General features: G+C 39.7%; 2 protein-coding genes across 2 annotated transcripts; one reads left to right on the top strand and one right to left on the bottom strand.

Moving 5' to 3' along the window:
- Positions 1-884: 884 nt before the first annotated feature.
- Positions 885-3,878, bottom strand: LOC143858291 (myb family transcription factor EFM-like). Its single transcript, XM_077368939.1, has 5 exons — positions 3,627-3,878; positions 3,255-3,481; positions 2,871-3,159; positions 1,503-1,579; positions 885-1,398 (listed from the first exon to the last, which is right to left on the bottom strand). The coding sequence occupies exons 1-5, from the start codon at positions 3,835-3,837 to the stop codon at positions 1,273-1,275; spliced, it is 930 nt and encodes a 309-aa protein (XP_077225054.1). The 5' UTR covers positions 3,838-3,878; the 3' UTR covers positions 885-1,272.
- A 2,759-nt stretch (positions 3,879-6,637) lies between these two features.
- On the top strand, positions 6,638-24,912 carry LOC143857942 (serine/threonine-protein kinase SRK2E-like). The gene is made up of 9 exons (XM_077368493.1): positions 6,638-6,977; positions 7,641-7,715; positions 7,808-7,909; positions 8,032-8,085; positions 8,185-8,277; positions 9,338-9,430; positions 22,918-23,022; positions 23,121-23,219; positions 24,490-24,912. Exons 1-9 carry the CDS (start codon positions 6,834-6,836, stop codon positions 24,775-24,777), a joined length of 1,053 nt encoding a protein of 350 aa, XP_077224608.1. The 5' UTR covers positions 6,638-6,833; the 3' UTR covers positions 24,778-24,912.
- The last annotated feature ends 1,864 nt before the right edge of the window (positions 24,913-26,776 follow it).

The raw sequence follows: 26,776 nt of genomic DNA, 5'->3' as shown, positions 1-26,776 counted from the left end.
ACAAGGGATCTTAAAATATTTCAAAGCAAGAAAATGATTTTTAAATTATCAAATCCAAGGACGACTATACAAAATTTAGTTAAGAATGGGAGTTTAGGTTCACTCAACAATGTAGGAAACAAAGAGTTCTATTGAAATATCTCTTGAAGATCAAAGAAGCATAATCATCGGTACATCTTCCACATAGTCTGCTAACTAGAATACAAAATAAGAAAAATAGCCATAAAGCGCTGGACACCAACTAGATTATACATTAATACATATAAAACTAGATAAAAAATGGATAATGAGGAAACTCAAGAATACAATGCATACCAAATTTCTCGCCAGTATTTTTGAAAATGAAGTGATATGAAAAACCCCAAATAACAATATGCGATTACAATGGCAAAGCAAAACTAAAGAGCAAACACAAGCAATTAAATAAAAGGCACAAAGATTTACGTGATTCGGCAAAGCTTACATCCACGGCAGAGGCAACGAGAAAATCCACTATAAGATCAAGAGATTACAAGAGAAGATCCCAATCTTTCATCAAAACCCACACAGGAGACCCTAGCACACCCATTTTCCCCCTTCTTGAGCTCTCAACCTCTTTACAAGATAAGGATCCGAAATAAGCCCTAAAATCCCCTTTATATAAAGCGGGCCATAAGTTAGTCTTATCGGGCCAATCCAAATAAACGGGCCGGGCCAATTCAAATAAACCGGCCCCAATCGGGTTTGAATTCAAGACACCCAACTCAACATGAAGGGTGACTTAACCAACCGGGGACAAAGTACTTCCACAACAATGTCTCATAGTTCATTCAAATGGGAAAATGCAGACCTAGTCCACCCACAGATTGCATGAATTTCATCAAATGGAAAAAAGAAAGACAAAATTAAAATTTAAAGATCTGTTTATTCAAACGATGTTCTAAGAATCAACAATGTAAACTCAAAGCTAGGTAATAACTTTATGTTCTAGGAATACTAGTCTGGTTGGATGTTATACAAACATCCTTATAAAAATCCGCAACAAAAATCCGCAACAACAAATAAAAAGGTGTAAAAGAAACAAAAAAGAAGAGAAAAACTGAACCTATATCAAACCCTCCAAATTTTCATGAGTGAAGCTCCATTACTCCATGATAAGCTTCTCCCTCCAGATCCTTCTGTATAACATATTCTTTTGTTAAATCTTTATTTTCCGAATTATAGTACCGACTACCATTATTCTTTTTCCTCTTCTCCAAATCTTTAAAGGTGGCCTTTCTAGCTATAGCTCTCCTATTTCCCTCGTTCTTTTTCAGCATTGTCATCAAAATTACTAGAGTTTCCTCCTAACATAACAGTCCGTTGATTTGTCGATGTTGCTACAGACTCCGAATGTCCTTGGGTATGTAATCTATACTTCTGAAAGAAGACCAAAATCCCCTTTCAAATTTATCATCCAGAATACTTACGAAGAGAAAAAAAATAGGAAAGAGAAATCTCAAGATCAAGCCTCTAAAACCCACCTGCAAATGACTCTTCACTTCATCACTGGTCAATTTGTCAGACTTCATCAGGTTTCTGATCTGTGTGGGAGTAGCCACTGCACAAAAAAGGAAAGGAAAAACCCAAATCAAATACATGCACATAATAAAGTTTACTGCTAGTCAGTTTAATAGTTGCATGTTTCACAGATTCAAAAGACCCATTTTTAAAAAAAATAAAAAGAGGAAACAAGTATTTCATGCAGATTGGATATTATCATCACATATTAATTTCTATATTTGTTGATACAAGAACAAGTTTTTCTTCTTCCTTTTAAGGTCTTTGGGTCTTCTGATCTCCTTTTCTAGAAGATAGCTTCATTGATTGCCATTTCTGAAGATTCAATCAACTATTGGTGACTCAAAAGAGAAACATAAAACCAATCAAAAAGGGTAGTTATACAGTCAATAATTCCCGTTTTCTCAAAGATTCAAGTACCCCAAGGAAAGAAGTAAGGCACGCATGCAATCCTACACATTCCAAGTAACCACTTTAACAATCGAAAATCAGAAAGAGCTTGAACTTTGTTACTATAGCATGCTACTGGCATTTCCATGCTAACTATAGCCAAGTGGAAAAGGGGCGTATCTGGCTCATTTTAGATCCGAAGTCAATCCGATGAGCTTGAAATTTATTTTTTGGATCTTTTGAGTCCTTTGTTTTCCCTATCTAGTGTGCCTCAAGAGTAGGGATGGTGGCTCTTGCTCTGTTCACTTGCGTTCTCAGGAAATCAAATCCCGGGAAAACACCTCCTTTTTTCCCGAGAAAGCTAAAATAGTGGTGTTCACTTGTTTTCCCAAGAAACTAAGAAGATTAGGTGGAAAATGTCAAAAATGACATGGAAAATCCCACAAATGACGTGGAAAAGAGTCTTTTCTCACAAGTGTGAGAAACCATTTCCCACCATTTTGATGAGATTCGCTTTCCCGGGAAAACAAGTGAAAAAAGATGGGCAAGCAGTTTCTCGGAAAACCTTTTCCTGCACAGTTCCTGCGCCCGTGAACAAGCACGAGAAACCTTTTCTTGCACAGTTTCTCAGGATTTCCTTTCCTTTTGCCACGTCAGTTTCTCGGGAAACCTTTTCTTTTCCTTTCCTAGGAAAACAAGTGAACAGAGCCTTAAGGAATTTATTTTTGGATCTTTTGAGTCCTTTGTTTTCCGTATCTAGTGTGCCTCAAGGATAGGGATGGTGGCTTTCGTGCTTAAATGTACCATCTTTCTTTTCATTTAATAAACCAGTAGGGTCCCGGGAAACCCAAGCTTCTGTATCAAAAAACAAATAAATAAATAAATAATCAGAAAGAGAAAAAATAAATCCCATATAGAGTGTATTAAATCTAGGATTTTACTTCGAGAACCACCAAGCTGTTGCAAAGCATTGAGGAAGCGACGATGTAAATCTTGTGTCCAGTTTCTCCTCTTCTTCTTTGGAGGCAGTGAATTAGATTCAACTTTCGAAGATAAAGATGAGGAAGCTCTAAAACCGCTCTGCGAATCGTCTGATAATGGTACCACTGCCTTCTCTTCCTTTCTCGCCGCAGGAAAATGTGAAAATGGCATAAATGCCCCTCCCCCATTCCAGTATTTACCCCTGGGAAATGGGTTTTGGCTTGCAGAGAGATCAAGTTCTTTTGCTTTCTGAATGAAAAACCGAGTACTTCTTTGAGAAAAAAAACAGGCAGAAAGAAAAATCTAAGAAAAAAAAAAACACTTTTTCTTTTTTCGAAAATTACCTCTATCACATCTACTGATTTATTTTTCTTGTTGTTTGCATTGTTATTAGAATTATTGCTCCATAGCTGAGCGGAGCTCATCCAGTTCATCTTATCGCTGTTATCCTTTTCCCTTTTTATCACTCGATCTTCATCAAGTTTACTTCTAATGGGCATGAGTTCCTCTAAAACAGGATGAGCATTCGATGACCTGCATGGTACTGCCTCCTCTTTCACTACTTGAATAACTGCAACAACAGCAACAACAACAACAACATCAGGAAAAAAACCCAGAAAACTAGAAACAAATGAAAGAAATCCAATAAACAGAACCCAGTGAAAATCAAAATCCATATCCAGAAAAAGAAAAGAAGAGAAGAATAAAAAACACACCATTGTTTAAGAGAGACATGCAGTTTGGAAGATCCCTTTTATAAAAATAAATCTTATTCCTCTCTTCTTCCAACCTTTTCACATACTGTTCTAGCTTCCGCAATCGATCCACACCGTCTCCCATCGTCGAAACATGTCTTAGAAAATCAGAAACACTTTCCTGGGTAAAATATTTTTCTAAAAACAAGCTCAATTCTGATGTTGATCCCATTCTCTCTCTCTCTCTCTCTCTCTCTCTCTCTCTCTCTCTCTCTCTCTGTAAAAGATGCAGAATGAATACAAGGAGAGGTGGATATATATACAACAGTGGGACTGAGAACTGGAATCTAGGATACCTAAAACCGGTTATTGAAAACCAGGACAGGGTAATTAAAATATGAAGATTCTGAAGAAGAAAACAGGAGAATGCCGGTTTACTACAGGGACTGCTTTTCCACGTTTTCGAATGGTTACTTCCTCATGAAAATAAAATTCTTAGGAACTGATATCTGCACTTACTATGTATGTTTTACACTTTTCGAATTTTGGCATGATATTGGCACTACCATGTTTTGCTAATCGCACTCATGCATCTTGTCTTTTATTATCTAAAAAGCTGCCAAAGCTTATTACAGTTCGGGGTTCGATCCCAGCTTACCTAGCATTGATTTTGGCACTACAATGGTCAAGGCTTTCTTCTTTGGCCTAGCGGTCGGGGCTTCAATCTCAGCTTACCTACCAAAAAAAATGCTGGTTACAGTTCCTAAAAAGCTCTCTGAAGCCGCAGATTAAAAAAGAAAAGGCAAGCCGAATTTGTGCAATTATTAAAACATGATAGTGTCAATATTAGTAGCCTAAGAAACTAAGTACATTTTTAAAGGGGAAGTGCTATATTCTTAACAACTCCGCCCTCCCTCTTTCTAACTAGGGACAGTCCCCTCTAGTGCAATTATAACTACTCTTCTACCGCTGAGGGACTGTCCCAAGTAAAAAAACGAATATTTCATTTCCCACATTTAATATAGGGGAAAATTATGAAATTTTTTATGGAAAATAATATTCCATAGAAAAAAATCATGATCTAATAGGTTTACAATTTTCCTTGAAAAAATGAAAAACTTTCCCGGTCTATAAACATGATTCCCGGTCACTATAAACTATGGGCGGAATGCACGGTCTCCAGAAAAGGTCCAGGGGAAATCTTGCGAAGGATTTACACCATCGCCTCGTGTCCTAGGAGATCCTGCAAAGGTCTCCCATAAGTTAAAAATAGGACGTGTTCAATAGACCGTATCGCTAATTTTCCATTTTTGAAAAGCTATTAAAGGTCGAGATTCACACTAATCCTTTTCCCATATTAGTCGGTAACCTACGCCACGTAGTATACTTAGTAGACCCCACAATGCTATGGCGAATACTCTATTTTAAGCTTTTGATAAATGAATCTTTTTTCCTAATTTAACCATTATTAGGTTTTTAACTATTTATTTTTCAAGGTATAAAAAGAGGGCAAGCCTTGGCGCAACGGTAAGGTTTCTCCACTGTGATCTTAGGTTACAGGTTCGAGTCACGGAAACAGCCTCTCAGCAAAGCAGGGGTAAGGCTGCATACATCTAGCCTGCCCCGTACCTCGGCCACCCTATTTTTTAAGGTATAAAAGCTATACTAATTCGATTCATTTTTTAATCCAACGAAAAATAAAAATCCTAATTCTAGACTACATGATCTATCTTAAATATAAATCTCCATGAGAAACGGCCATCCGCACACCCACCCAGAGCGATTACATCAAATAGGAAGAAAAAAAAAAACTTATACATTACAGATTTGAGTTAAAAGTCCACACAAGCCATAGCCTGAGGTATGTGAGTTCCTTCATGCCCAATATCACCATGCACAACCATCCATAAAAAATATATGCAATCAACCATAATAAACAATGTAATTCTATCCTCATAAAAGCCTCACGATGAACCAGTGTGTGCAACACATGCACGGGTTGACTGTAGGCAATCTCGGGAGTCCCTTTTAGTAATTCATGAATAATATAACTATGCAATCTTCAAATAATTTTTAAATTATTCCTAACATAAAGTACAATCTTTTTTTATTCTGTAGAGTCCAAGAACATCAAAATCAGGTAAGAAATTAGGGAGTCATCAATTTTCGAAGTTCGCAGTGCAAATCGGAAAAACCATAAATTTGGAATTTACCATACAGATACCCCTACGGTCGACCATGAGAGGATTTGTAATTTTCCAAATTTGGTGACGGTCAGCCGTATGGTCAACCATCTGGTACGAACGGGAAGCACCCAAAGTTTCCTAAAAAAAATATGCTTTTCTTGTAACTTTAGATCCAATCGTTGGATTTTCTAGATCTTGGATTCTTTGGATTTTTCTCAACACAAGGAATCTAATAAACCCAATGATCGCTTGAAATTCCATTTATCAAGAACTAAATCTTTTAAAGCTTGATATCATTTCAAAGTAGGAAACTAGGGGAATTTTCAATCTCCAATATCTGGGAATTAGCTCTGGGCGCACCGATGAAAACCGTGCTCTATTATTGATAAAAAATCCTCCAATCTGAGTAACTATCGGCTCTGCTACCACTGGAATATGGTTGTGGACATCGATGCGAGCGGTGGAAGCTTAGGTGTGCTCAAAACTAAAATTAATTTAGTTTCCACCGACGGTACCAAGATCCTAGTTACTAGATTAATCCATGGTTACAAATTGAAATAATAGAGAATAAAAACACCAGAGGGCTTCGTCCCAGCCCTAATTCACCATCCCGATACTACTGGAATGAAGCATTATGGTCCTGAGCGTGGTCCAAAGTGGGGGCCGCCTAGGTATGAAACTGGGTGGGACCCAGCCTGATATGGGACAGGTTTAAAGGGCCTTGCAGTGAGAACTATAGAGTACATCTGCTTTTGGCCTATTGGTAATTGTCTTAAAAGTTAGGATTAGTTTCGGAATTTCATCCCATTAATTTAGTTATCTTATTTCTCCATTCTCCCATACTAATCCTCTCTCTCTCTCTCTGGATTTTTGTCAAAAATCTGATCGGCGGAGGTAACCCTTTAACAGGCTTTGGCTCTTTCATCAGCTAAAGACCCAGTTTTTGAATCGATCGGATCGAATATAGCTACATCTCGATGTTGGGTTTTTTCATTTGATGGTGTTTTTATCTCTATGATGTGAGAGGATTTTGATTTTCACGATGGATTTGCCGATTATGCACGAGAGTGATCGATATGAGCTTGTAAAAGACATTGGGTCTGGGAATTTCAGTGTTGCGAGATTGATGATGGATAAACACACCAAAGAGCTTGTTGCTGTTAAGTATATTGAACGGGGCGATAAGGTTTGTTTTTTTTCCAATAATTCTCTTCTTTCTATAGTTTTTAATTAAAAAACTTTTGGGCTTTTGTTATGTTTTGATGGGCATGCTTAAATTTATAGCATATCAAAGGATTGGGTATTTTCTTCCTTTACATGTTAGAAACTAAGCCATGGGGAAGAAGTGATAACACTGATAGGTCTAGTAACTCAAACCCAAAACTCCAAACCAAACCATGTAACTCTACGCATGGATTTAAATTTCGGCAGTGAAATTTGACCGAAATACCGAAATTTCGGCTGAAATTCGGTTAAATATCAAAGCAAATTTCATTATTGTACTGAAATTTCGGTATTTTCGGCCGAAATTTTGTAAACAAACTTAAAAAACCACATTTTTCCCGAAATTTTGGCCAAAATTTGGTACTCTGGCCAAAATTTCGGCTTTGGGTGATCTCGGTTTCAGTCCCAACAGAAATCCAAAATTTTGGCCGAAATTCAGAAATTTAAAACCATGACTATACCATAGGAATGGTTTGAAACTAGTTGGCTTGATTGTTTTAGAGCATAGTGACTGTACTTTATTTTGATTGAATTAGGTGTAAATAGAAACAGATAGAACTGCTATTTTGTGGACTGATTTATTGTAGGATTTCTGACATTGGTCTGCTATTTTTTTTTCTAACAGATAGATGAAAATGTACAACGAGAAATTATTAACCATAGGTCATTGAGGCACCCCAATATTGTTAGGTTCAAAGAGGTTTGTATATTTTTAATTATTTCTTCTTAAGTACCCATATCAGAAGAAATCATGGCTGGGTTCATACTTCCTCTCTTTATATTCTTATCTAGGTTATATTAACACCAACACATTTGGCTATTGTGATGGAGTATGCTTCTGGCGGAGAGCTTTTTCAGCGTATATGCAATGCGAGCCACTTTGATGAGAATCAGGTTGTTAATTCAATCTGTTGATTCACCCCTGCCACTTTTTTTTTTTGAATAGCTGTTTGCTGTTTTAATATCCCTGCTATTGTCAAATAAATAAAATAAAATATCCCTGCTCTCCCATGCAGGCCCGCTTCTTCTTTCAACAACTTATATCAGGAGTCAACTATTGTCATTCAATGGTAATGATGCAAATTTTCTGTTTGACGTGTCTTAGTCTATACTTGGGATGTTTCCTAATTTGTTAAATTGGTTTTTATGTGCTTTATTCTGTGATGAAGCAAGTTTGTCATCGAGATCTAAAGCTGGAAAATACACTTTTGGATGGAAGTCCTGCTCCACGTCTTAAGATATGTGATTTTGGGTACTCCAAGGTAATTCCTTCCTTTCAGATTATCATGCTTCTTGTATAATGAGTTTCCGGATGCTTATATATGCATGTTAAGTCACGCACAAGGTTTTAAATTTCGGTTTCGGTTTCGGTCGTGAGGGAAATGGAAACTTTTCGGTTTTACTTGGGAATTTTGATGGAAATCCTGTAAAATCATGGAAACGTATGGAAACATATGCAAATGGTAGAATTTTAAGATGAAATTTAGGAAATGCTAGAATAAGCACAGAGGCACACTTAGAAACTATCACATAAGCGAAACAATAATCTATAATGGTTAAACAACACTGAACACCTAGGGGCCGTTTGGATACATGTATTTAATAATCCAAGATTGTAAAATCCAATTTTACAAGCTAAAACCTGAACAATCTTGAAAATGCACAATCCAGGTTTTTAACTTATAAAATCCAGGATTATCAAATCCTTGTATCCAAATGCCCCCCTAGGGACATGTAGTGTCATGCATCTTTGATAATTCAGTACATACCATATTTCACATATAATTCAAAAAAATATATACATATTACGTATATTACGTATATTACGTTTCACATACAATTCATACAGATATAAATTTGTAACACATAATGACACAGTATACCACTAATACAATTAAGATTTTGAATTCAGTATCGGTTTCGGTAGGAAGAGAAAAAGGAAACATTTTGGTCGTTTCGTGTCAGTTTCGGTGGAATTTTAAAACCATAGTCACATGAGTTAAGATTTAAGAATGTTAAGCATCCAGATGTGCACCTGTGGATGCCGATGTATTTACGAATTCACCTCTCCCCAACAAACATTTGTTTTCTAGAGCCTGTTTCTGGATTCTGTGTTATTACTGATATCTATTTCATCTTTATTGAAACTTATAATAAATTTCAAGGTATTTGTCATTAAAAATAAAAATAAAAAATAAATTTCAAGCTATATATTTTCATTTAGCCATATCAATTCTCTTCTTATTTACCAGTTACAATTATGGCTAGGATGTTCATGCCTTTGGATTTTGTGCAATTCTAACTTGCAGTTGCTTTTCTCAGTCATCTGTGCTGCATTCACAACCAAAGTCAACTGTTGGGACTCCTGCATACATTGCCCCAGAAGTATTTCTTAGGAAGGAATATGATGGGAAGGTAAGATAATTGCTTACCAACTCAACGTCCTTTAAGAAAAGTCTTTCATTTATTTAAATCTGTACATTCTCTAACGACATTACACCAACATCACGTGCTTGTGAAGGTAGAAGAGTTTACTGTACCTTTTGAAATGACTAGTTAGTATTTAAATATATTTTCTTACATGAAACACAATAATTTGATTTATTTTGTGATGGAATGGAGAGAGCTTTTATATCATAGTTCATTATCTTAAGTCTAGTAAACCTAAACATGCTCGATATCCTAGTTCACTCTCATCCTGATTTCCTGTTGAGGGATTTACCAAATAAACTTAAAGTGAGCTGCTTCCATCCCTGCATGTATTTTATCTTTGTCCATGTAGAAAAACTTCGTCAGACGCAATTTTTGGACCATTTATTATTTCTTCGATAACATCTATGAAAGAAAAATCACTTTTTTTAATGATTATGGAAGAAAAATCACTAAAAGCACACCTCATTATTTCTTTCTTTTGCTTTTCCGGTTTCCTTGGATAGAGACTCTTCTAGTCTTGGAGAGGAAAAAAAGAACTTCGTCCAGAAAGAAGATGAGTTTTCTTCAAAGATTTCTCCTATGGGATATTCAGGAAGGAAAAAAGAATTCTTTCAAGAAGAAAAAGAAACTTCCTTTGGGAAGAAGTAGAGTAGTAGACACATCTTCAGAGCCTTCCTCTGGGAGAATAGAGGAGAATTCCTCTAAGAAGAAGATTTCTATCTTCCAGGATATCGAAGATGTAGATTTCTCTCCTAAGAAAGGAAGAAGATTTCTCTCCTTCGGGAGATCCAAGGTGAAAATTTCTTTTCTCAAGAAAGTAAGTTCAAAGTAGTTAATATTATCTACGTCTCAAATGAGTTCCACTTTTGTGAGGACCCTTCAGAAAAGACGAGTAAAAAATACAATTCAATGGAGTTTATCTTCTAGGAGGACTCTCATGCAAAAGCATATTCGAAAGCCAAGTTAATATTTTCAATGACTCAAAGGAGTTCCTCTTACTAGAGGACTCTTTTACAAAAGAATAGTCAAAACAGATAACATCTCTATGACTCAAAGGAGTTCGTCTTCCGGTAGGACTCTTTTGCAAAAGAATCAAAATTGTCAACACTTCTACGACTCAAAAGAGTTCCTCTTCCTAGAGGACCCTTTACAAAAGAAGAATAAAAAATATTATTGAAGGAAGTTTCTCTTCCGAGAGGACTCTCTTACGAATGTTGTTGCCTTCTGTATGGCAACCCAAGAGGGGGGTGAATTGGGTCTAATAAAAATCTTGTTCAATTAAAAACTATTTTCAATTATAAAACAAGAACAATATAAATGATGAGTGCACCAATTTTATAGTGGTTCGGCCAAACCCAGCCTACGTCCACTCTCTCAAGCATATCCACTCCTTGAGGCTTCACTAAATCAATCTCTTTATGGGTGGAGATCAAACTATTACAAAGGTTTATATCCAAGCTTCACCTCCGAAGGTTGATCCGATGCCTTCTCACCAATTTCGAACCTTTATCCGCAAGCTTCAAATTCGGAGGTTGATCCAATGCCTTCTCAACAATTTCGAAGCTTTATCCCTAAGCTTCAAATCCGGAGGTTGATATGGTTCCTTCTCACCAATTACAACAAGAATAAATCAAAACAACCTTCTCACAATGTGGATATACAAGTTCTCACTAACACTCTTAAGGAAGATAAAACAATAAAAATCCTAGCTAATTCTTAAAATGATCTTGCAAGTACTAGCACATTAGAGTTTCTAACACTTAAGAGAGGATTCTAAGATGAGTATACGTGTTCTCAAGTGTTAAGGGATGTGTTCTAAGGATCCTGTTGGATATAGTGTATTGCCTAAGGGCATAATTGTCATTTTTGTACTTATCCTATTTAATATAAATACACAAGTGAGGGGGAGATTTTCCCAACTCACTTTTCTCTTCTCTCTATTCTCTCTCAATATGGTATCAGAGCCCTAGGGTTTCTGATCCATAGGGAAACCTTTACCCTCCATATTCTCCATCAACCCTAACCCTCCTTCCTTCTCCCTCTCTCTAACCTAACCCTAACCCTAATTCTAAGACCCTAACCCTCCTTCCTTCAACCCCGCTACAGTAGCCTGTTACAGTGCCGCTACAGTACCCGCTACAGTACCTCCCTTCTCCTCTCTTTTACCCTTTTCGAACAACGAAACCAAGCAACCCTAGTTTCATTATCTTCCCAATGATCTAAAATCCTTTGAAATTGTTCTCTACCTCTTTACGGCCTCGACTCTAGTCATTATATCTTCTTGTTTCCCTATGGCTCATATATCTCGCCCCCATCCCTTGTCCTTATCTCGGGGTGACATTCTTTTCTCTGGATCATCGATCTTACTTCCTTTATCTTTATCCTCCTCTATCTTCGCTGTACTTCTTTTGGTTTGCCGGTATCGTTGAGAGCTTCTCATACCTCTTGTCGTTCTTCTATCTATTGTCATGGATTCCCCTGATGTTACTGATCCTCCACAAATCAGCCATTCTTGTGCTGACACCCGCTCCGCTACGGCGTCGGCCTGTTCTTTGAGTTATACTCCTTCCTCATACTCTCCGTCTGTGGAGCATTCTTTTCCTCAGATTACCTCATAGCGTCTTGACGGCTCCAACTCTTGAGTTGGAGTCTCGCTGTTGAGACCTACCTCCTCACTCAGGTAAGGTATCCCTTATTGAGTAGGATCCCCCTTCTATGTCAGATCCTACCTATGACTGTTGGTGGCATGCCCTCATTCGCAGCCTTCTGTGGCAGAGTATGACCCTCTAGGTGTATAGACCACTGATGACCTTGCGTACCTCTAAGGTCATCTGGGATCATGCCGCTCTCATTTATTCTGGGTTGATAACCTCACTCGTCTTTCATCCACGTACTCTGAGTGGATACGTCTTCACCGCGGTGATGCCTCTCTCTCTGATCACTACAGCCGGTTTATCTCACTCTGCCAGTAGCTTGACACTTATATGCCCCTGACTACTGATCTGGCTGTTCTTACTCGACAGCGTGACCCGTCCCGTGCTGTTCACGTTCTCGAGTCTCTGGGGCCAGAGTTTTTACCCTTTCGTCAGCAACTTCTTGGCTCTGGTTCACTTCCATCTATCAGCGAGATTTATTCACGTGCTCATCAGTGCTTACCTAGTGCTTCTTCTACTGTTGTTCCTGCCGACGGTTCCGCCCTTGCAGTTTATGACTGCGGGTTCCGTTCTGGCCGTGATGGTAGCTCATCCGGGTGTGGTGGCGGCCGTGACTTTGGTGGCGGTCGCGATGGTGGTCGCGGCCGCAGTACTGGTGGCCGACCCCATTCTTACTGTATTCACTGCCGCTGAGAGGGACATTATATATATACTTGTTACACACTACACCCAGAGCTTCGTCCATCTCTGTCGGCCCACCTTACTGCTGCAGATTCTATTGATGCTTCGCCAACACCGTCCATTCTTGACAGCGCCCCTACCGCCCCACAGAGTGACACTGACTATTTCCAGGGCCGATTACGATGAGTTGCAGCGTCTCCGTCTCAACAATCGTCCATCTACTGCCGGTTATGCTCAGCCAGGTAGTTCACCGGCCACTCTCCTTACTAGCTCAAGTTCCTGGATTATTGATTCAAGGGCCTCGAACCATCTGACTGGTAATACCTCTTCCCTTAGTTTTTTTTCTCCATTTTCTCCTGCGTCTCATTCTGTTACTTTAGCTGATGAGACCTCTACACCCATCACTGGTATCAGTACTTTATCTCCACATTCTGGCTTTACATTATCCTCTGTTCTTTGTGTCCCAAAATCTCCTTTCAATTTAATTTCTGTTAGTTAAATTACTAAGAATCTACACTGCTCTGTCTCATTCTTTCCTTCTCACTGTGTTTTTCAGGGTCTCACGACTGGGAGGACGATTGGCTTGGGCCGTGAGGTGGATGGCCTCTACCATCTCGACAGTGACTTGCCTCGTGTTGCCTTACACAGCTCTGTCGATTCGTACCTATCGCATTGTCGTCTCGATCACCCCCCTCTCTAGAAGCTACGCCAGACATCTACTGTTTCTTCCACTATTCAGTCTTTTGATTGCAAGTTTTGTCAACTTGGGAAACACCATCGTGTGTCTTTCTCCTCTAGGGTCCTTAGTCGAGTATCACGTCCTTTTGATTTAGTACATTCAGATGTATGGGGTCCCTCGCGGACTATGTCTCAGTTTGGCTATAGATATTTTATCATATTTGTGGATGATTTCTCTTGTGTTACTTGGTTGTTTTTATTAAAAGATCGTTCTCATGTTTTTAATGCATTTCGTGCTTTTTATGCTGAGATTACTACACAATATCAGTGCACCCTTAAATGTTTACACACTGATAATGCACGTGAGTATCTTTCTAATGAGTTTAGCACATTTCTCTCGTCCCACGGTATCATTCATCAATCATCATGTGCACACACATCCCAGCAAAATGGTGTTGCTTAGCGGAAACTCCTTTACTTACTTGACATCACGCGTTCCCTCCTCTTTCAGATGCATGTCCCTAAGTCTTATTGGAGCGATGCCGTTCTCACCGCTTGCTTCCTCACAAATCGCCTTCCATCTTCTGTACTTGATGGCTCCTCCCCGTACTCGATACTTCATCCTACGAGTGATCCCTTTCCTCTTACCCCCGGGTCTTTGGTTGTCTGTTTTGTACACAACTTATCTCCTGGTCTGGATAAGTTGGACCCTTGGGCTGAGCGCTGTGTCTTTCTGGGCTACTCCCGTACCCAAAAAGGCTATAGATGCTACAGCCCTAGGCTGAGACGCTTATTTATCTCGGCCGATGTCACCTTCTTTGAGTCCACCCCTTTCTTTCAACCTCCTATTGTCTGGGATGGCCTTTCTGATTCTCCAGTTCCTCTTCCCCTCCATGTCCTCCCTGATCTGGTCCCTTCTACTCAACCTACTCTTCCTTCTCCTACTCCTCCACCTTCTATTCCTGGGTTGCCGTCCTCTCAGCCGGAGATCCTGATCTTCTCTTCTCAGGTACCTCTTTTACCATATTCTGATAAGTTAGTTGATTCTCCTATTGCATCTCATACCCGCTCTCGTACAACTGCTCATCCTATTTCTTCTGTGTTTTCCTATGACCATCTGACTCCTCTGTTTCGTAGCTTTGGCTCTTCCTTGTCTTCTGTCTCTTTACCCAGGTCTGTTTCTGATGCTCTTGCTCATCCGGGATGGCGCGCTGCTATGGAGTCTGAGATGGCTGCCCTTCGTTCCAATCACACCTGGGATCTAGTTCCTCTTCCTTCCGGGGCACATACCGTTGGCTGTAGATGGGTGTTCACCATCAAATATTTACCAGACGGTACTGTTGAGAGGCTAAAGGCTTGCCTTGTTGCCAAAGGTTACACCCAGACCTTCGGCGTTGATTACATTGAGACCTTCTCCACAGTTGCCAAGATTCCCTCTGTTCGTGTCTTCATTTCCCTTGCTGTCAACCAAGGCTGGCCCCTCTATCAGGTTGATGTCAAGAATGCCTTCCTTCGTGGTGACTTGCTTGAGGAGGTTTACATGGAGCAACCTCCAGGGTATGTTGCTCAGGGGGAGATGTCATCTGCAGTTTGCAGGCTACGCAAGTCCTTGTATGGGCTCAAGCAGTCTCCTAGAGCATGGTTTGGGCGCTTTAGTGACGCTGTCATGCGATTTGGCATGCGGCAATGTGCAGTTGATCATTCTGTCTTTAGTTGTCTCTCTGATGCAGGACATGCTCTCCTTATAGTCTATGTGGATGATATTATTATTACAGGTAGTGATATGGTTGGTTTACAGAAATTGAAGACCTTCTTACAGGCAGAATTCTCCACTAAAGACCTTGGTCGCCTACGGTATTTTCTAGGGATTGACGTAGCTTATTCTGGCAGCAATCCATCCCTTTCTCAGCGGAAATATGTGCTTGATTTATTAGAGGAGACTGGATTTGTGGGGGCAAAGCCTGCTGATGTTCCTATGGATCCAAACACCAAGCTGATTGCAGAAGAGGGAGACTTGATGGATGACCCCAGCAGGTACCGTCGTCTGGTTGGAAAACTTATTTATCTCACTGTTACTCGCCCAGATATCTCTTATGCAGTTGGGGTAGTTAGCCAGTTTATGAGTGCCGCTCATACTTCTCACTGGGCAGCGATAGTTCAAATTCTTCACTATTTGAAAGGTGCACCAGGGAAAGGTTTGCTATTCAAGAAAAATGGGCATGTCAGAGTGGAAGGATTTAGTGATGCAGATTGGGCAGGATCTCCAGCAGATAGAAGATCAACCACGGGTTATTGCACATTCGTTGGTGGCAATCTGGTATCGTGGAAAAGTAAGAAACAAGAGATAGTTTCAAAGTCTAGCGCCGAGGCAGAATACCCTAGCTATGTCTCATACTAGTGGGGAGCTTCTTTGGTTATGGTCTCTCATGTCAGAGATTGGTTTCTCTGCTACTTCTCCAGCTCAGCTCTACTATGATAATAAAGCTGCGATTCACATAGCCACCAATCCCGTATTTCATGAGAGAACCAAACATATAGAGGTTGATTGCCATTTTATTCGCCAGAGAATCCAGAGGGGCGAAATACACGTTTCCTTCACTCGATCTGTGGACCAGTTAGCAGATATTTTTACCAACTCATTACCTAAGTCAAAGTTAAATGATATTTGTAACAAGGTGGGAATGTATAATATCTACATTCCAGCTTGAGGGGGAGTGTTGGATATAATGTATTGCCTAAGGGAATAGTTGTCATTTTTGTACTTATCCTATTTAATATAAATACAAAGTGTTAACTAACCATCTTCTCCAAAAGCTTAAGCTGTTAGAGAAAGGCATTATTTATCTTTTATACTTGAACACTCCCCCGCTCGTGTGGCCCACTTGGCAAACACATGGCACATGTGGTCCCACTTTGGGCCGACCATCGCCTGTGGATTTTTGCTATCCGGGAGGTTTGAACTCGAGACCTTTGGCTCTGATATCATATTAACTTACCAACTTCTCCAAAAGCTTAAACTTCTCCAAAAGCTTAAGCTTTTGGAGAAGTTGGTTAGTTAACATGGTATCAGAGCCAAAGGTCTCGATTTCAAACCTCCCGGATAGCAAAAAATCCACTTGCAATGGTCAGCCCAAAGTGGGACCACATGTGCCACGTGTTTGCCAAGTGGGCCACACGTGCGGGGGAGTGTTAAAGTATAAAAGATAAATAACACCTTTCTCCGACAACTTAAGCTTTTGGAGAAGTTGGCAAGTTAACACATAGGTGAGGGGGAGATTTTCCCAACTCACTTTTCTCTTCTCTCTATTCTCTCTCAACAGATCCCAATGTTTATAGATTGTTTTTTTGAATGGTAGGTCATATTTATAGATTAGAACACAAACTAGCTGTTATAGCACTTCAAACGGATAGAATGAACTAACCACGGACGAACCGTGCAACTAGTCGTTATAAACTGGGAAGTGAATGAAATATGCTAGAAGGTAGACCGTTGCTGTCCACCGTTGATAGTGCCCTGGTCATGGTTGACCGTTCATATTGACGGTCGTCCGTTGTTTCCTATTCACCAGTTTTGCCAAGATATGGTCGATCGTGAAATGTCATGGTCGACCATCCATGACTATATTTCGTCTGGCCTTCATTGTAATCCTTCCAATCTTATGTGTAATGGCTTTTATGTCCATTCTTAGTTTGTTTCCCATTCAAAGAGTGACCAAGGTTGAACTCTTGGGCTAACAAAAGCCAATCCAAAGTAAAGTTTTTAATACACTTATGGCACAAAGGAATTACTCTCGCGGACTCCTTTACAAATAGTCAAATTGTAAAAAATTTGTATGACTCGAAATGAGCTCCTCTTTCGGAAATATTCTAATAAAGAAAAAGTAAATTTTTTTATTTAGATAGGGAACCTATTGATGAATAATTAGAGGTGTTTTTTGTTGGGGTTCCACACAAAACAAATTGTCCCTCATCGGATAAGTGATATGGATGGGGATGGGTTATAAGGGGATGGGTACCCTCCCTCTAACGGCTAACTTTTAGGGGTGAGTTCTACCTGGTTAAATCCCTACAAATGGTATCAGAGCTCAGGGTGTGGTAACCCTGGTTTGCCTCTGAGGGCGGGAATGTCCCTCGGGGAAGATCTCGGAAACCCCGGTGCAGTATCTTGTGGTTCCCACGTTGCCGCCGCATGGAAGAGCGAGATTGTCCATGTTGCTTACACGTGAAGGGGGAGATTTTAGGGGTGATTTGGCGGGAATGCCCTTCGGGTAACGATGTCAATTTTGGCTCGGGCTCGGAAGCTCGCTCGAGCTCGGCTCGAGAATCCTTAACGAGCAGAGCCGAGCCGGCTGGCCAGGCTCGTTAAGCTTAACGAGCCGAGCCCGAGCTAGGCCAGGCTCGGCTCGTTAAGGCTCAATAAGGATTTAATATATTTAAATATATATACTATATATATATATATATATATATTAATATATACACTAAAAGGGTTGTCCAGGGAGTGAAGGGCGGAGGCAAAATATGTCACTTCTTTTTTGGAACCCCATTTGTTACTTGGACCCCCCCCCCCCCCCCCCCGGTAGTGTAAAAAGAGTAGTCAAATTACACTAGATAGGGCTGTCCAGGGAATGAGGGGTGTGAACTTAATATAACCCGAGCTCGATAAGGCTCGGGAGCCTGGCCAAGCTCGGCTCTGCTCGTTTACACCCCTACCTTCAAGGAAGATCTCGGAAACCCCGGCGCAGTATCTTGTGGTTCCCACGTTGCCCAAGTTGCTTCCATGTGAAGGGGGAGATTTTAGGGGTGATTTCTACCCGGTTAAATCCCTACAAATGGTATCAGAGCTCAGGGTGTGGTAACCCCGGTTTGCCTCCGAGGGCGGGAATGTCCCTCGGGGAAGATCACGGAAACCCCGGTGCAGTATCTCGTGGTTCCCATGTTGCCGCCGCATGGATGTGCAAGATTGTTCACGTTGCTTCCGCATGGAGGGGGAGATAGATTGACATTATGCCCTGGGACCAGATTCAACAACACACGAATTGAGGTGTGTTTTACCACCGGTGAGAATATCTCGTGTAATCACGCCCTCTTTCTGGGCGTACCCCTTTGCAACTAGAAGGGCCTTTTACCTTTCTCCACCTGCATCAGAAGATGCCTCCTTCTTGTATATCCACTTGCAGCCAATTGCTTTCTTTCCCTTGGGGAGCCTCACAAGGTCTCAAGTTTGATTTTGATGAAGTGACTCCTTCTCATCTGTCATAGCCATAACCCACTTATGGCTTTCCCCACCACTCATAGCATCCTGAAAACACATAGGTTCTCCACTAGCAGTAAAAAAAAAAAAACACACACACACACACATACACAAGAAAGACAAGATTTTACGTGGTTTGGCACTGCCTACGTCCCCGAGGGGAAGATTTTCACTATTTCAGTCTAGAGTTACACACGCTTTTCTTCTTGGCCAAGAAACACATAAGAAAAACCTAATCCCACAACCCTAACATGTGGCTTATATTTCAACGGCACTAGCTCGGCCCGCATGTGCCATAATGCCACACGTCGCGTACATTAGTCCGTAAGGGTCTTGTATAATGCCATAATGCAAGACATCTGCACACCATTTTCTTTATTTTAAATATGTAATTAATGACCATTAGAGCCAGAAGTGTATGCCCACACCAATTTAATAAAGCCTCTTCCTGCAAGAGGGAAATTTGATCTCAATGTGTTTTAAGTATGTGATTTTCATTTCATGCATGTGAGATTTGTTGTGAACTATGATGCTTCCAATTGAAGAAGTTACGATGAAGTGAAAGGCAACCTTTCACACCACCTTGCCTTCCTGATGGATGAAAGACTCACCACCACTCGCCTCCCCAGTTCACGGGCCTCTAAAAATCTTAGGCAAATCCACCCTCAGAGGATGAGTGTCACACCATTTATAATTCCAAAACAGAACATGCTCGTTGGAGCACACTGAATCTGATGCTCGGCTCAAGCGGCTCCGTGGATCTCATAATGTCTCCCCAAGCCGGTATCCTCTGAGCGCAAAAAGAATCTTCTGTCAACCAACCCTCGAAAGTAGACCTGTACTACCTCGCAATTAACAAAATCCATAATTGATCCCATTCCTCTCCAAACCTCCAAATGATACTTCCCACCGCAAGGTCGAATGTTCAAGCCCTTCCTCTAGCGTGCAGGGGTATGTGGGAGTAGAGAAGTAGTTGTTGATCTCTCTGGGATTCATTTTCCTAGAAGGTCACTATTGATCTCTCTGAGACTACAAATGTGGAGCCCCCTGTCCTCCTTAGCACTGCAAACTGATTCCCAGCTAACCAAATGATACTTCCTCCGCAAGGTCGAAGGTTCAAGCCCTTCCTCTATTGAGCAGGGGTATGCGGATATGTGAGACTAGAGAAGATACTCCTACTTGTTATTGATCGTGTATCACTAGTTATGCAATATGTAATATTAGTCATTTCATATCTCTAGAAAGGGCATTAATGTATTTCTGAATACTCTCAATCATATAAAACACACAGGTGAAGAGAATCGATATTCAATTTCTAACAGGCGAAGAGAATCGATATTTTATGGAAGTAGATACTAATGATGCCATTTTGTTGAAATCAAAGCCTTGTGAAAGCATTAATCTTAATTTCACTCTTTTTTCATTGAAGTTCTCAAATTATTGCATTTCAATCCTTTCCAGGTTTTTTTTTTCTTCCGTTTCGATTTTTCATCGATTTTTCTTCTTCCCCTTGGATTCAATAAAAAATCTCTCGAACATAGAAAATCCTCCAAGACTTAAATCCCAATATCTCCATTTTTGTTCCTTTCCTTTTCTTGTTATCTTTTTCTTCTTTCCGGTTCTGATTAGAAATATCTTAGATCTAAGAATAAAACTAGAGAAATTATCAAGGCCTAGCCCTCAGTAGTGTTTTTTCCTTCTCACATCTTATTTATTACCTCTTGTTTCCAGACATGCATAGATCCACTAAAAAAAATTTCCCAAAATAAGAACTTTCTAGAAAAGGTAACTTTCCTGAAGTGGAGAGTTTTTTTGTTTCTTGAGCGATAAAAGAAGAATCTTATATGAGGAAAAATAATAGTGCAAGAAAGAAAATGGGATGAGATGTCCTCTGAAATAGAAAATGCAGAAACATAGCAGGTAGCCAGTGGGAAAAATTAAAAAAATGCAGGAAGAAGTAAGAACACTAAGATGAACACCCAGCACATTTTATAAAGGAACTGCCTCTCCAGTGGCAAGCATATCTGGTCAAGTCCTTCCCTTGCCAATATGTCGGCCCAACTAGTTTGGGACAAAGGCTTAGTTGAGTTGAGTTGAGAAAAGTACACTCCAACTAATATCCATCACTCGGAGAATATAATTTGCTAGTTTCCATTGTCCCAAGGATTTCCATGGTCCCAAGGATGATCTGATAGCCCATGCTATAGTGTTCTTTTTGTTAAACATTAAAATTTTCTGAACTCTTCCTTGAAGGTACGGAACCTGGTAACAATGGGTCTAATTTCTACTTCAGTTGAGTGATCCCCACCAACCTTTGCCTACCAACTTGTTTTTAGAAGAACAAATACAGATCCATAATTATGATCTTTTTCCTGTTGGAGGGTTCCATTCATCCCATCTCATCCCATCCCATCCCAACTGATAATTTTTCATCATTTATCTTATGCCAAAAACATACCTTTTATTTCCATATTCGTTTCACTGAAAGTTACGTGTTCCACATTTTTGACTTGCCTGTGCCAAGTTCCCATTTTCTATTTTGTCTATGTACTTCCATATTTCAGTGCTTAAGTGTTTACCTTCCTCCTTTCCGTCTAAAAACTCCCTTTGAATTTTTTCTAATTTGACACTATTTTTTCAGAATTTTGAATAAATGACAAAATACACAAGTAGGTTAGCAAGTATGTTTTTGTTGAGAAACTACGCCGGGCAAATCCGATCTGATCGTGCACAAATTAACGATTTCAAAAACAAGAAAAAAATAAAACAAGCCACACGATGAACCCCGAGAATGTACGTGGTTCGGCCAAGCCTACATCCACGGGTGAGAAACACGATCTTCACTATGAGAAAACAATATACAAGGATTACAATGGATTAAACCCAAAATTCACAAACCCACAACTGTTTCCTTGCCCTCTCAACCAAGAGCGTACACAAGAGATAACCCGAAAAAAACCCCAAGAGAAACACAAGAGAAAACCCCAAGAAGAACCTTAGAGAAAGAAAACCCAAGAAGAAATCTCTCCTCCTCTCTGTCTCTCCTTCTCCTTCTCTCCCCCTTTCTCTCTCCTCTGTTTCCTTCTTTCTCTCACGCCCTAACCTCTTGCAGCCGCTACACCCTTGTTCGTGGCTTTAGAAGAGATTTTATACCTTAGGTTTTCTAAGAAACCTAAAAGCATCACTTGCTATTTTGGCTTACTACCAAAAGAGGGAACAAGAACATGGGAAATAAGACACTTTCCCAACAGTTTTAATGGGGCTTAGCAAAATGTATTATGGTGCTGGTTATGTTCGGTCTGAAAGAACCATGCAAAGTGCGCATCAATGAAAATGCTTGGCACCTCGATGTTGGCTTTTTGCCACTTGAAGCAACATCAGTGACTAGACCATAGCTCAACTCGTCTCAGATTACGGCAGGGGGAGTCCGAAACCTTTCATTTCCCTTGACCTTAATGAACTTTGAGAGAGAGAGAGAGAGAGAGAGAGAGAGAGAGAGAGAGAGAGAGAGAGACTAACTCACTCACCTTCCAATTATTTACAAATGGAGTCTGAATAAATACAAAACAGTCATGGACACCCAACCATATAATAACCTTCTCTAGAGGTACTAAAGGATGGACCATGACCTTACAGAACTTTCCTCATTGAGTGATTTACTCTGGAAAGTTTCTGCTTTAAGCATTTTGTGCCGCAATAATTAAGCTTAATATTTGTACAAAACCATATTTGCACCAACTACTAATATCATTTAAAATCCATGATTTCTTCACCGTCTCTTATATCCATACTTGTACAAACTGTATTTGAACCAACTACTATTATCATTTAAAATCCATAATTTTTACTAATATCAGTTAAAATCCATAATATCTTAGCCGTCTTCTATATCCATGCTTGTACAAAACCGTACTTGCACCGACTACTAATATAATTTAAAAGCCATAATTTGTCCATCATTTAAAATCCATAATTTTTACTAATATCAGTTAAAATCCATAATTTCTTCGACATCTTCTTTATCCATGCTTGCACCCACTTCTAATATCATTTAAAATCCATAATTTTTTCATTGTTTTATCCTACTCAGTTTTGCTTCGCACTAAGATTTTGTAAGGTGATGATGTACTTAGTTTCCAGCCTTTCCCATTACAATTTCAATATTACATGCGTAACAACTAGCGCTTACAACCGCAATTCAGATCGCAGATGTGTGGTCATGTGGAGTAACCCTCTATGTCATGCTAGTGGGTGCATACCCTTTTGAGGATCCCGAGGAACCGAAGAACTTTACAAAGACAATACAGGTTTTTCCTAGCTCTTACAGTCTTACTACCTTAGCAGCTGACAACTAATTTATAATAATTGACTCGAATCATTTTTATTTATTTTTGGTTTCTTGCAGCGGATCTTGAGTGTGCAGTACTCGATACCGGACTGTGTTCACATATCTGCTGAATGCCAACATCTGATCTCAAGGATTTTTGTAGCCAATCCTGCCATGGTTAGTAACATATATTTCTTGATAACAGTAGTTTCGTGCTATACGATGAGACCATTTTTACTTCTATTTAATGACTGTATGGTTACTTGGGAACATAGTTTACGTAGTAATTTACTTAACTCTCACCTTTTTTTTTTGTTTTTGGAAAAAACATGCAAGTGTTCTTCTTCATTATCAGCTAGTGGATCACAACGCACCACTTTGATCTTTTTTCTTTTTTTATTCATTTGGGTGTAAACCTTGATTGTATGAGCTTTTGTCCTGTTCTCTATCTGTGAGAATTAATCGTGATCTTGCCGGCATCAAACCCTTGTTATTTGATGCTAATGATCAGTAAGTTTTTTACTTTTAAAAGGAAAAAAGAATTGGTTGTCTGCATGAACTTAAACCTGTCAACCCCATTGGTGGAAGTGATGGGACCCATGAATTGGCGACTTCCCCATGAATTACTATGGGTCCAAATCCTTCCACCCATGAGAATGGGCGGACTAGAACTTCCATAGAGTAGACTATGGAAGGGTCTAGATATTTAGGAATCATGTCTCGACACAGGGTTTTACATTTCGGTTTCAGTTTCGTTGGCCATGGAAACAGAAATGTTTCGATTTTGGTTGAAAATTTCTATGAAATCCTATAAAATCATAGAAAAATTTGGAGACATGCAAATGATGGAATTTTAAGATGAAACTTCAGGAACTGGTAGAATAAGCACTAAAAAACATTTGGAAACCATCATGTAAGCAAGGAAATCATACATAATGGTTTAATAACAACGCACACCTAGTGACATGCGTTGTTGCCCCGGTCTAATAATTCATTGCACACCGCATTTCTCATGTAATTCATAGAAATAATTATAGATAATACATACACCACAATTCACATACCGTTCGTATAAATATAGTTATGTAACACGTGTTGATATAGTATACCACTAATGCACTTACGGTTTTAGCTTCGCTATATGTTTTGGTTTTGGTATTGTTTGGTGGGGATAGAAATGGACATTTCAGTCGTTTCGTGTCGGTTTCGGTGGAAATTTAAAACCATGTATAGACATTTAAGAATGCAATTTTGTTCATGTTGCCTGAATATATGAGTTATGCTATGTACGTTTCTAAAGCCTAGGGTAATATTTTTCTTGATCAATAAAGTTCAGGTAAATTTATTTCATCCCGGGAGTTCCATACTCCTCTCTATTCTATTTGGGCTTCTGAAAGCGCTCACTCACTCACTCTTTCCAAATTGCTGACTATTGCTTCCATTACAGAGGATAACCATTCCCGAGATCCTGAACCATGCGTGGTTTCTAAAGAACCTCCCAGTGGATCTTATGGATGAAAACACAATGAACAATCAATTGGACACTGATCAACCTATGCAAAGCATTGATGAGATAATGCAGATCATAGTAGAGGCCACCATACCAGTGGCCGGAAGCCGTGGCCCTGACCAGTATTTCATGGGAAGCTTCGAAATCGATGATGAAATGGAGGATTCAGAGAGTGATCCCGATGTCGACATAGACAGTAGTGGGGAGATAGTGTATGCAATGTAATCTGTTTTCCTTCTGGTATTATGTTATTAATGATGTTGTGTTCTTGTTATGGTTGTTTCAAGTGCTACCATATATGTACTCTTCACGGTTATTTAACAGTCTATGTTGCATTTCAAGCCAGTGATTTTCCGTCTCGATGGTGTGTTAGAAGTTTACTGCTGTTTCTCTTGAGAGCCCTCATTATTTAACACATTCTAGCCCCATTGGTCCGCACTACCATACATGGACGAGAAAGGATGTAGCCCCATTGCAAAGACGGTTCAAGGAGAGGTAGTATAAGATCCAAGCCCTGATTCTGTATCAACCACACTATGGCTAAAAGAAGAAAGCATTTAGATTTAGATTTTTTTTATTCTAAATCATCTATATGGTTTTAGATTAATGAGATACACCTTAGATCTATGGTTTTAGATTATGAATTATCATAATATAGAGGGATTATTGACAATTAACCAATTAAATATTACTGAATGAGCTCCATTCTATTTTTTTTTCTTTGTTATTTTAATGACCACAATCTACTGGGGTGGGCTCCATTCTTTTTTTTATTTTCTATTTTTTAATGGCCAAAATCTACTCCATTGACTAGGGAATAATAAATAATTAATTCCCATGTTGTGTTTTTATTTATTAAAAAACCAGTAACATAGTGCTGAAATTTTCAGTAGTTTAATCATTAATACAAGGATATGTTCCATTTAAATTTATCTTTTCGGGTAGGTATGATGGAATCAAGCCCTTGTTGTACAAATTTTTGTAGATTGATTATACAATATATAATAAGAGAGAACGGTTTCTACATACAAGTGTAGATAAGTTATCTACACACAAGCTTAAAATATAGTCGAGGCCCACATTGTTTGGGTGATCCAAATCCTTCATTTGACTAGCCCTCAGATAGATAGGGTGTCCATAAAAAATCAGCTCCATAGAATCATCCTAACCCTTCGAACCGTGGAGGCAAAAAATGGACAGATTTGTGAAGGTCTATACACGTTCATTTTACCTACACAAATCGTAGAGTTGGGATGATCCCACATGAACACGTCCTTAGAATCATCCTAACCCTTCGAACCGTGGAGGCACAAATCGTAGAGTTGGGATGATCCTACGTACTTGAATTTTTGTGGATACCCTATCTATGTGAGGGCTAATCAAATGAATGGTTTGGATCACCCAGACAATATGCCCTCCACTGTATTTTAAGCCAGTGTGTAGATAACTTATCTTCCCTTGTGTGTAGAAACCGTTTTCTCATATAGTAAAGCCTATCATGTTTTTTAGACTAATGATTTTATTTCGAAAGCATTGCACTGAAACCCTTGGTGTATAGATCCACCCTCCCCATAATTAGGTCTGTCAACGGACCTAGACGGTCAGGCTGATCCTCTGGATCCGACTCTATGTGGGTCCCTTGGAGTGTCTCATGTGGGAAGTAGACAGTAGGCACAAAATTTTTAATTAATCACTAGTATTCTGCCCCATGCTATGCATGGGTGTAAAATGATGGGGCCCACAGCATATAAACAGGAGGTGTAAATGGTGGGGGCAAACCCTAATGCATAGGTTTGGATAGAGATGGTGGACCCCACATCATCAATAACTTAAGGGTAAAATGGTGTGCTCTACCCTATGCATATTTTTTGGTAGAGATGGTGGGCCCCGCACACCAAAACCTGAGATGTAAAATGTTGGCCTCACCCCATCAATAACATGGGAGGTAAACTGTAAAGTGATAAGCCCCACCCTATGCATGGGTTTTGCACTTTTGAGTGGAGATGGTGGGCCCAGAACATCAAAGCATGAGTAAAATAGTGAGCCCCACCCATACTAGGCATAATTATAAAATGTTGGCCCCACCCGTCATAGCCCGAGGTATAAAATAGTGGGCCCACTGGATCAGGTATAGAATGGTGGCCCCCACCCATTATATGCTTGGGTATAAAATGTTAGGCTCCATCTTATCAAAACAAAACATGATGTATAAGAAAAAGGTTAA

The sequence above is a fragment of the Tasmannia lanceolata genome, unplaced genomic scaffold (assembly GCF_043159265.1).
Source record: "Tasmannia lanceolata isolate RefF3 unplaced genomic scaffold, GAP_Taslan_0.1 ptg000025l, whole genome shotgun sequence".
NCBI classification, from domain to species: Eukaryota; Viridiplantae; Streptophyta; class Magnoliopsida; order Canellales; family Winteraceae; genus Tasmannia; species Tasmannia lanceolata.
Note: the sequence above shows the minus strand (reverse complement) of the source record. Positions and strands in the feature narration are given on the sequence as shown.